This window comes from Ctenopharyngodon idella, chromosome 15 (genome assembly GCF_019924925.1).
Source record: "Ctenopharyngodon idella isolate HZGC_01 chromosome 15, HZGC01, whole genome shotgun sequence".
Classification (NCBI taxonomy): Eukaryota; Metazoa; Chordata; class Actinopteri; order Cypriniformes; family Xenocyprididae; genus Ctenopharyngodon; species Ctenopharyngodon idella.
In genome coordinates this window covers 11,550,383-11,562,735 of record NC_067234.1, presented here as the reverse complement: position 1 = coordinate 11,562,735, position 12,353 = coordinate 11,550,383, and the positions used below count along the sequence as shown (strand labels likewise).

The 12,353-nt window shown below is 32.6% G+C and overlaps 1 protein-coding gene across 1 annotated transcript in view; it reads left to right on the top strand.

Annotated features, from left to right (window-relative positions):
• urb1 (URB1 ribosome biogenesis homolog) overlaps positions 1-7,933 on the top strand; it is a 39,138-nt gene extending 31,205 nt beyond the window's left edge. Inside the window, exons 37-41 of the mRNA XM_051862558.1 lie at positions 461-570; positions 688-885; positions 1,356-1,597; positions 5,126-5,701; positions 7,663-7,933. Coding sequence (XP_051718518.1) covers positions 461-570; positions 688-885; positions 1,356-1,597; positions 5,126-5,701; positions 7,663-7,835 — 1,299 coding nt within the window. The 3' untranslated portion in view covers positions 7,836-7,933. The remainder of the gene's footprint in view (positions 1-460; positions 571-687; positions 886-1,355; positions 1,598-5,125; positions 5,702-7,662) is intronic.
• Positions 7,934-12,353: the final 4,420 nt, after the last annotated feature.

Here is a 12,353-nt window from a genome sequence, read left to right as displayed (position 1 = left end):
TTTGGAGCGTGATTATATAAATGCTTTGTTTATAACGAGGAGGACGTTTTAAGCTTTGAAACTTGCAGGATGTTTTAATGGTACAAAGACCTCTTATATGTCAAAATATCAAGGCAAATTTGATTTCTCATGTCATGATCCTCTTTAAGTACTTGCAGAATACAGTGAGCTCTAAAAATGTAAAAATAATTTTAAATAAAATATTGGTTAGTGCAGACTCCTTAATATTTTTGTGTTGTACTGCAAAAAATGCTTTTAAAAATGCGGGTAAAATGAGCAGTGTGAGACGTGAAGCAAAATAAGTCAGGGTATCATTTACCCGGGGTTTCGAATGACCCAGGGTTAACTACTTTTTTAAGTGTGAAAAGCCCAAGATTTCTAATTGTCACAGATAGTAATAATATGGCATGGATTCTCTGGAAAACTGTTGATTTGACAATTTTCTGCTCTGCTGTTCCAGATTCAGATAATAAATGTTTTGCGGCAGACGGCTCATTGCAACAGAGCAGCTTATGTCCTCACCAAAGAGCATGGAGTCTTAACATGGATATTACAGATGATAGAAAAGAGGTGAGGGGTGGGTTTTTAATTGAAAGAATATTTCAATAATTTAAGCATTGGCATGTGCTTCAAGTCTCATTACTTTGTGGGGTGACTTTAGAAACTGATTACATTTGTCTCCTGTAGGTATGTTGACAGTACACTGTTGAGTTCACTCATCGAGTTGCTTCATGCTCTGTGGTTCACTAATTTGGGTAAAAAAGAGCGTAAACCAGAAGCAAACAGCTCTACATCAGAGCTGCCACAGGCTTCAGGCAAATGTCTTCCTCTGCCGATCATCAATGAGTTCCTGTGCACGCTGATCACAGTCACCAGACATCTGGGGTAAGACCGTAAAAGATGAAAAGTCTGTGATTTCAGGCTCATTATCCTGTGAGGATAAATTGCCAGTAGATTAAACTTACTTAAATGCATGATATGACCACTGTTTTATTTATTTCCATAAAGTCAGCTTACAATGTTATAATGTTATAAGGGATAGTTCACCCAAAAATGAAAACTGTCCCATGATTTACTCACCCTCAAGCCATCGCAGGTGTATATGACTATCTTCTTTCAGACGAACACAATCATATAAATATATTGAAAAATATCCTGGCTCTTCCAAGCTTTATAATGGCATTTAAAGGGGGCGAGATTTTGAAGGCCATAAAAATGTATCCATCCATCATAAAAGTAATCTATAGGGCTCCAGGGGGTTAATAAAGGCCTTCTGAAGTGAAGTGATGGGTTTTTGTAAGAAAAATATCCATATTTAATAATGAACTATTTACTTTTTCTGTGTTCATGATCAGGAGTGGTGTGAGCGCACCTCAGCTGAAGGCAGTCCTCCACACACTCTACTCTGTACTGTTGCATCGTGGGACAGCTCTGAATGCTCACAAAGAGGCAGGATGGCTAACGCTACACCCACAGAAACTGTCGTGCTCTGAAGTCCTCGGTCTCCTGCAGCGCTGGGCAACACTGGCCCGTGACGCCTCGCTGCTGTCTGCTATTCAGACTCTCAGCAACAAACACAAAGTCAAAGAGCTGACGGGTAAGAGTCTAAACAACATAAGGGATATTCCAGGTTCAGTACAAGTTAAAGGGTTAGTTCACCCCAAAATAAAAATTCTGTCATTGTCATTCCAAATCTCTATGACTTTCTTTTTTTTTTTTAAGACTTTTTGAGAAATATCTAAGGGCCAGATTTACTAACAGCTGACGCCAGCGCAAACCCTCTGTTGGTGTTGAAAAAACTACTGTCAGGATTTACTAAAAACATGCAGTGAAAAATTAGCGGTGAAAAGCCATGGACAGATATTTTTGTGGCTGACCTTATTGCATATGCATTTGCAGGAGTTTCCCTTTCAGACCCCAAATTTATGGGAGGCACTGTTAATTTGACAGTCATAGTCTTTTGACTAAAATGCCATTTAGTTTTAGTCATATTTTAGTCATCTAAATTGTTTTAGTTTTAGTCTAGTTATAGTCGACTAAGTATCATACAATTTTAGTCTACTAAATCTACAGTAGGTTTAGTTGACTAAAATCTAATGAGTTTAGTTAAATTGTAATGCATTAATAAGCATTTATCTAAGATTCATTATATACTCCGAAATCATCTATTAACCTGATAGGTCAATTCAGTACTCGCCAGGGCTTGATGCATACTTTTTTTCGAAGGAGCACATGTGCACCTAAATTGAAAAATTTAGAAGCGCATTTAGAAGATTTTGGGGAGCAATGAAAAATATGCACTAAAAAAAACTAAATTTGTGTTATTTTAGTATCATTGAGGTACTATTATAGTTTTTGTTAAGATTTTCAATTGGATTTGATTTTCAGTATTTCTGTTTCATTGTAATTTTAGTTAAATTTTTAGTATTTTGTTTTTGTTTATATCTTACAGTTTTTAAATGTCTATATAGTTTTAGTTAGTACATCAGGTTAAGATAAAGCTTAGGAACTAGATAAACTAAAATGTTTAAGTTTTTTTATATATTTACTTTTTTCATTTTGGTTAACATTTTATTTCAGATTTTTTTATTTTATTTTATTGTATTTAAAGATTTTTTTTTTTTTTATGGTTTTAGTTAACTATAATAGCCCTGATACTAGTAAATTCTATATATTGAATAATGTGTGTCAAATAATGTTCTAGTCTTTCCTTTCTGTGACGGGAAATCACAGACAGAAGCTACAATAGTTTACTATGAATTAAATGGAAATTAAATTAAATACAGTTTGTGTATTTGTGTATTTTGATATTTTAACCAAAATATCAAAAATGCCCAGGAAAAAAAAAAATGTATATATACTTTTAATTATAAACAAGCCCGAAATACACAGTGACTCTTATTTTGAAATGTCTATTGCAGTTGCAGGCTGCTCATTTAAGTTGGGGGAGATAAATTCTTAAAACATAATACCATATAAACATCGTAAAGTAAACGTCATAATCATCAACACTAGTTCATAAGCAGTCGCATGGCTGGGGAGATTCCGGGTAGTAAAATCCGCTTTTTGGCGGGGTTCCCTTAGTAAAATTTGCATTCAGGGGCTAAATATCATATTATTTGGGGTCGCTTCAACCCGCAGACATAAAAAACAACCCGCCGGCAACCGTGTTAAAGTAACCCATTTCCGCGGGAAAACCACAGACTTGGCAACACTGGTGAGCCTGTAGAACGTGCTACAGTTCCGCATATTCCCGCGGTTAGAGGAGAACATTCAGCTCTGACTTGATCTCTTCCCAAATCGTCCAACATTTTCGTTTCATTTTATTCATTGACGAAAATGACAGTAGAATTTCGTCATACTTTTTGTCATTCAAAATTCCATTGGTCTTTATTTAGTTATCTCATCTTCGTCAGTGAAAAAATGTTGTTGACGAAAATTATGACAAATGATTTGTCAATGAAATTAAAACTGAAGAAAGTTTTTTAATAAATTATGCAACGTGATTTGCTAAGGTTTTTGGCAGTCAATTTACTGTAATTTGCACTATTGTTTAATGCTCCCAAAAAGCATGTCTTAACTAGGGCTGTCAATCGATTAAAATTTTTTAATCTAATTAATTACGTGATGTGGCGATTAATTAATGTAATTAATTGCAAATTAATCACACATCAAATTTGGCTGAGAAATTACTCCCAAAAGATAATTTAAAGTCATTATTGTGTGAAGCATCAAATACACATTACAAAAAGTAGCTTCAGCAAGAAATATTTTTATTTGATTCAACATAGAGTCTTTTGGACCACGAGGGTGAGTAAATGATGACTGAATTTTCATTTTTGGGGGAATTATGCCTTTGTTTATACCTAATGAAAATATGAAATTATTTTTTTAATGAAATTATACTCTAAATAGGAAACTAAAACTGCCAGTAGGTGGTTGTAAATGTCTTAATGATTAAGTCATTGAGTCATTCATTCATTAGATTCGTTCAAACGGCTGATTAATTCAGGAGTGAAGTGAATGGTTCTCTTTATGAATGGTCCATTGAATCATTAGGACTTGACGCAGTGCTGCACAGACCGATCGGTGTATGACACCAGAGTACCGTGAGTGTGATTAGAGTGCAGACGCTCCATATGCTTTTGAATCGCTCTTGTGGTACTTTGATGTAATACACTGATTGGTCTGTGCAGCGCCGCTTCAAGTCCAAGTCTGCCACAAGTGCTTTTATAAAATTATAGGCTGTCTGCTTTTAGATCCAACAAAAATGGCTGTTTATTTCCATTGTAAGTATCTCACTGTAATCTTCATTTTTGCTTCTTTTTTTTCCCTTTTTTTTTTCTTAACTCATCCATATTCACTGGATGCAGGCACAAGATATTAATACAGCTCTGCAGCAAGTACACAATAAATTGATCAAAAGTGAGAGTAAAGGCATTTATAATATAACATATTTTTATTTAAAATAAATGCTGTTCTTTTGAACTTTCTAATTATTAAAAAATCCGGAAAAAAAGTATCATGGTTTTCACAGAAATATTAAGCAATGCAACTGTTTTTTTTAACCTGAGCAGTAAATCATCATACTAGAATGATTTATGTCGATGCCGATAGCCTCGTGGGCAGCACACCAACATATAGCGCCATTGCACTTCGGGCAACCCGAGGTCTAGTTCCGGCTCGTGGACCTTTCCCGATCCCATCCCCCTCTCTCTCTCCCACCTCGCTTCCGGTCCACTCCACTATCCTATCACAATAAAGGCAAAAATTGCCAAAAATAAATCTTAAAAAAAGAATGATTTCTGAAGAATCATGTGACACTGAAGACTGGAGTAATGATGCTGAAAAATTCAGCTTTGATCACAGGAATAAGTAAATCAAGTTATTTTTAATTGTAATATTTCATGTTATTACTGTTTTTACTGTATTATTAATTAAATACACGTAGCCTTAGTGAGCTTAACAGATTTCTTACAAAAACAATTTAGCAACCTCAAACTTTTGAACAGTAGTGTACATGGGCAGTCCTTGGCCTTGTGGAAACTAGATGAATGTTAGACACACAGATCACATGTTTTGACACATTCTTGTTCCTAACTAAACATTCCATGTGTTTATTCAGGCTCTGGAAGAGAGAAAGGGCAAGGAAAATGCCACTCAGCAAAGCACGTTCAATTCCGAATGGAAAAACAGACAGAAACTGTAGATGGACAAGGGGAAAAACTGGAGCAGGCTTTGCTGGACGAGTGTAAACCGCTTCTTAGAAACATCCTCATCCATTGGGAGCCCAAACAGCAAGAGGTTTCCAGTTCCAAACCTGAACCCATAGACAAACCTGATTCAAGCAATCTAGACGTTGCAACTGCATGTTTAATTCTCAAGTGGGCCCTTAAGACATTGACAGAGAGTCCGTATGATGACAGCAGCACCTTAGCCGTTTTAAAATGGGTGAATAGCGTCATACTGCCGCATACAGCTATCGTAGACGCTGTGCTGTCTGATGAAGGCACAAGAAAGGACTTTCTAAGATTATATCACCACACAGCACAAGAGCATCCCTCAACAGTGGACACCCTTCAGCTGTTCTCTAGAGTCATGGTTCATTTGCTAGAGGCACGTGGCAGTTTTTCGAATGACACCCACCAGACGGTGTTAAGAACCTGCTTGCCTGCAAATACAGATGATGGTGCCAAGCAAGGTAAGGCTACAGCCATAGAGCACAACAGTTAATCCCAGTCGTTTCCTGTGTAGAGAAATATATTTTTTGTAGCATTTAGGTTTCAGGATTAAGGTGTGTTAAGGGCACTAGAGCTGCCCCCAAGATTTTTCTACTGTACTAGTAGTCGTTCATTTAAGCCATTAGACGACTAAATGCATGTTTATATTAATTTAATAATTTAAATATACTGGGGGAATAGCTACTAAACAATAATGAGCCTTTAATATATATAGGAGTAATATATGCCTATTCCACACTAAAGCACACACATAAATCTTGCTGCAAAGCACAGGCAAAAGTAATGATTATGAATGTGTCGGAAAACTAGTGTTTTCTGAGTCGGTGTCGGCTGCAAAGATGAAGATGATGATGCTGACTCACCATCTTCGCAGTATAGTGAACACGCCTTTAGAGAGAAATGCACCTTTCATACGGATTACATAAGCAGGGAGTATTTCTTTTTTATCTGAACTTGTTCGTTTAAAAGTAGACATTTCAAGCATTCAATAAATTTATTTCTCATGTCTGTGAGGCAAGTATACACTGAGTTTCAGTTCATTTTTGTGACGCGCTCCAGTTCACAGAGACCGAGACGGCAGAAAGCGCTTCCTGTTTGTTTTCTTTATTTTACAAAAGCACAAGTTATTGCTAGTTTACACAAATAAAAATAGACACTTTACAGTTTCAAATGATGTATTACTCTTGCATGTATGACCAAAAATGACGGAGTATTTAGAGGTTTGAGCGCATAGTGCTCAAGTGTCATATTGTTGGAATTCTTGGCTCAAGGTGGACAAAATGCATGTCTTGGATTCGTTCATCGAAAAATTTGGGGACTGGCCACTTGGTGGCACTATAACAGAAAAAAACATGAAAATGGCTATAACAACTTAAAGAAACACTCCACTTTTTTTGAAAATAGGCTCATTTTCCAACTCCCCTAGAGTTAAACAGTTGAGTTTTACTGTTTTCGAATCCATTCAGCCGATCTCCGGGTCTGGCAGTAGCACTTTTAGCATAGCTTAGCATAATTCATTGAATCTGATTAGACCGTTAGCATCTCAATCAAAAATGACCAAAGAGTTTCGATATTTTTCCTATTTAAAACTTGACTATGGTACGGCAGCAAAGTTCCTTGATTATTATGCCGGAATGAGACTATAGTTCCTAGCCTAGCTAACTTTTTATTTTCCGTCGGTCTTAGTACACAGTGTAACTACAGAATAGTCAAGTGGTTTCGCCAAACCCGGAGATCGGCTGGATGGATTGAAAAAGGTAAAACTCAACTGTTTAACTCTAGGGGAGTTGGAAAATGAGCCTATTTTCAAAAAAAGTGGAGTGTTCCTTTAACCGTTAGTCCGATTGACTTGAAAATTGGCATGCAGTGTCTTTGTTTGAGGTGCCATGATTGTCTGAGGACATTGACGCATCTCAAAAAACATGTCCGCCATTGGCCAATGAATTTTGAGCAGCTATCAGATGAGGTTAACAGAGGCCTGATCGGAACGAAACTCGCTAGGCCTGTTTGACTCATGGCCCTAGAGGCCTGTGAGAAATAAAAATAAAAAAAAATCGGCCACCGGGGGGTACCTTTGCGTTTTTCATGTGCGTAAAGGATTGTATATCACGTGATTTTTCGCACACACCCATGACATTCATACCACATGATAGAACTCCTCATTCTGAGCAACTTTGTTTCTAGGACCACCGCTGTCCATCATGTGAATCATTCCTTAAATATTGGAGATTATTTCAAAAAACAACTTTGGCGAACTAGTCCTAGGTTTTTGGCTCAAACTCAATAACTGTTAAAAAGCTTTAAAAACTATATATTTAAATGGTAAATGGTCTTTTCCATCTATGATCAAGATGGTTACAGGCTTGCTAATCAAAACATTATGATCCTTCAGAAATCATTCTTGTGCTTGTTTTGTTGACAGAAAGCGGGCTGAAACTGCTGTCGCTGTACATCTATGAGCTGTGGAGTGGCGCGCGGTCACCTGACCTCCTGCTGACCCACGCCAGACTGCTGTGCAACAAGACCGCCATCAAGAAGCCCAAATCTCACACACTGCAAATGTGTAAAGACATCCTGTCTGCGCTTGACTCGTGACTGCTGTGTTATGAGATTGTTTAGCAAAATAGGAATAAAAAAATTTGACTGGATCTTTTTGTAATTTTATAATTTTAAAATAAAAAAAGATGAACAGATCTTTGTGTTTGAGTTTTGTTGGCTATTAATGATTTTGTCAAATGTACTCAGTACAATTGTATTTGCATTGCACATTTTTTATAGTTTATCATGGATCGACCTTTTTTTTTTTTTTTTTTTGGTAAAAAAAAAAATAACACCCAATATTTGGCTGTTTTGTATGGAAGCTTGTTTCTGCCACTAATAATAAAAAATACAAAAGGTAATTGCGACTTATCTCACAATTCTGACTATTTTTCCTCTGAATTGCAAGATATAAACTTGAAATTCTGACTTTTCTTGCAATTGCAAGTTTATATCTCTCAGTTCAGACTTTTTCTCAGAATCATGAAATATAAACTTGCAATTGCGAGATAAAGTCAAATTCTGGGAAAAAAGTCGACTCGTAATTCTGACTTTATAACTCGCAATTGTGAGTTTATATCTCACAATTCTGACTTTATTTCTCAGAATGGCGAGGTTATATCTCACAATTCTGACATTTTCTCGCAATCGCAAGTTTATATCTCACATTTCTGACTTTACTTCTCAGAATCACGAGATTATTTCACAATTCTGACGTTATTTTTCAGAATGGTGAGTTTATATCTTGTAATTCTGATTTTTTTTTTTTCAAAATTGCGACATTTCTCAAAATGGCAAGTTTGTGTCTTAAAGTTCAGACTTAATAAATCACAATTGCGACTTTCTCAGAATGGCAAGTTTATATCACAATTATGACTTTTTCTCGCAATTGCGACTTTATATCTCGCATTTCTGACTTTTTGCAGAATTGTGACTATTTCTCAGAATGGTGAATTCATATATCACTGTTGGACTTTATAACTTGGAATTGTGAGTGTATATCTCACATTTCTGACTTTATTTCTCAGAATGGTAAGTTCATATCTCTCAATTCTGAGAAAAAAAGTCAATTGCGAGAAGTAAACTGGCAATTGTGAGAAAGTCAGAATTGTGAGACAAAAAGTCGCAATCACCTTTATAAAAAATATTTAGTGACGGAAACAAGCTTCCATAGTTTTGAGATTATCAGATGAAATGTCAAAACTGTCAGTTATCTAATGACATACATTCTCTTTACGTATTTTTGTAATTAGTAAATACTGTATGAAATAAGTGTTCAATTTCAGAAATATTATATACATCGGATTTTCCATTATTAAATTATATATATATATAGAGAGAGAGAGAGAGAGAGAGAGAAACATTGATCAGGATATGATGGTTTAATGGCAGTTGTCAGCAGTGATGCTTCTACAGTGTCTGTTTTCACTAAAGATCATCATGGCTTTAGTGTCGTCTTGAAGTTGCTTCTTATTTCTATCTTTTCTGGTGAGATCCATAGCCTTTCATCAGTGGCAAACCAGATTTTTTGACATGAGGACCCCTACATAAACAAATAAATATATAATATTCACTTCATAAAATATTTGTTGTTCTTTTGTTAAGCTTGAAAGACTGTCTTTAGCGGATTATGTAACCTCTATAGATTCAACATGGCCAGTGCAACTGCACAAATACAATATTTTTAAAATAGAAAAAATGAACATGCTTCTGAAATAACCATTGTGTTTATACAGTGAAATTTCTTTTTCCATTCTCACCTTGGTAATTGCCCCGAGTGTGATATAAATGACAAAATCAAGAAGAAGAACCCTATAAATGCAGCTAGAATGATCCAGAATATCAGGACAATTGAATCTGAAAAAAGAAAGACAGTTAGACGTCACATCAGCTGACCTGTGATCGAGAAGAGAAAGTCAAGGTGGCTCACATCTGTTGTACTTCAGTGTACTGGCATCCACAAAGACCGGTTCCATGTAATCGTAGTAGTACTCGTATTCCAGCGTGTATTCTGATGACTTAGTGGAGTTCTTCATTGTCTTTCGATTCGGTGATGGTGTGAATCTGAAACTCCAAACTCCTGTTGGATTTTAAATTCTTGATCCCACCCATGGGAATCACAGTGAAGCCACACCCCCTTCTGGAACATTTCTGATTTAAACTTGAACATTTTATACAGGCCAGTGGATAAGGAATGGATGAATAAATAAATATTATTATATAATAAAAAATAATAAAATAATAAATAATAATAATTATTATTGATTATTTATTAAATAATATTTTTTATTGTAAATATTGTCAATACTAATACTTCTTTATTTTATTATTAATATTTCTGAATTTAAAATTAAACATTTCTTAAATGTAGTCAAACCAAAATGTATTCAGACACCTTGAACATTTAATTAATTAATAGTTTATTCACTGTAGTTTAAAAAAATGGTAATAAAATATGACAAGATCTTAGAGTTAAACTGTGTCTGAAAAAAATATCTTAATAATGTCAGATAGCACTTAAGCAAAACATGGTCAGGTCAAAGTGTCTGAATAATTTTTGGTTCCAAATTTTTATCGATTTTACTGGTAGTCCACTGTATGAAGAATTTTTGAGTATAATATGTCACAGTTTACTTTATTTTGCTATCCTCACTTACATAAATGAACTATAGTGTCCTGCACCCACTAGTAAAAATATATCAAAAATATCAAAAATTATTATTATTATTTTTTTTTTTAATTAATTTTTGGTTTGACTATAGGTGAAATTTTCTAATAAAAAAAAAAAATTAAATAATAATATTAATAATAATAAATAAAATGAGTATTATTAGTGTAATAAATAATAATAATAATAATAATAATAATATTATTATTATTTGTGTTATTATTAATTTAATTATTAATAATAATTATAACAACAATTATAATGATTATGATTAATCATTATTTTTTAATAATACTTTTATTTGTTAAATAAACAACAGCAATAATTATGATGATTACTATTATTATAATTGATAATTATTTATTAAATAAATAACTAACAGTAATAATAATTATTATTATTGTAATTATAATATATAATTAATGAATAATTAAATAAATACAATTGTTATTTTCTGTTAACTTAATAAATAATAACATTATTATTGATAATTATTAATAACAATAATTCATTATAATTATTGTCATTACTAATATTTTTAAATTTATTATTATATTTCTGAATGTAAAATCGAACATTTCTTATACAGGTGAATTTCTCTAGTTATAAAAAATGAAAGAATAAATTAATAAATAAAATGATGATGATTATTATTAGTGTGATAAATAATAACAATAATACTAGAATTATTATTATTTTATTGTTATTCATTCAATTATTAATAATAATTATAACAATTATAATGATTATGATTAATCATTATTTATTTGTTAAATAATATTTTAATAATAATTTTTAATAATAATTTTATTTGTTAAATAAACAACAGCAATAATTATGATGATTGCTATTATTATAATTGATAATTATTTATCAAATAAGTAACAGTAACAATAATAATAATTATTATTGTAATTATAATATATAATTAATGAATAATTAAATAAATACAATTGTTGTTATTATTTTCTATTTAATATATAATAACATTATTATTGATAATTATTTATTAATAACAATAATTATTCATTATAATTATTGTCATTACTATTATTTTTTTAATTTATTAATATTTCTGAATTTAAAATCGAACATTTCTTATACAGGTGAATTTCTCTAGTTATACAAAAATGATGATTATTAGTAGTGTATAAATAATAGTAGTGTAATAAATAACATTGTTGTTATCATTAATTTAATCAATAATAATAATTATTATTATTATTATAAATTATTATTGTTAAATAATTACAAAAGCAATAATTATTATTACTATTAATAATTATAATTACTATTATTTATTAAATAACAATTAGTATAATTATTGTTAATATTAATAATATTTGTATAATACTAACAATTATTAATATTATTTCATAAGAATAAGCTTTTTGCTGCTGATTACAACGTATTTTACTACAAAAATGAAATGTAAAAGTACTTCTAGTGAAAGCTTTGAGTCAAAATAATCAGTGAATCAAAATATAGCTAGCATCCAAAAATAAGCATTTTTTCAACTTTTTTATTTGTGCCCTGTTTACATAATAAAAACATCAAAGATGGAGTTACATTTCATAATTTAAAGGAGCTCTTTCATCATCACGTAATATAGCAACTATCCTAACGTTTACAACCATTTATATAACTAATTTTAAAAAATTGCAAATGATTCTTGCTTTCATTATGTTTATGCTTAATGATTAATGATTATGTGTTTAAAAATGATCTGTAATGGATTTATGATCACAACTTGTAGTGATGATAAGTTCAGACGTCTGGGCAAACCTATAAATGATGTCATACTAAGTCGACCAATAGTGAGTGAGCTCCACGAATGATCCCGCCTCCCGTGCGGGATTCATCCAATCACAGAAGACGGTGTATGTTTGAAACTGCCAGTCTCAGAT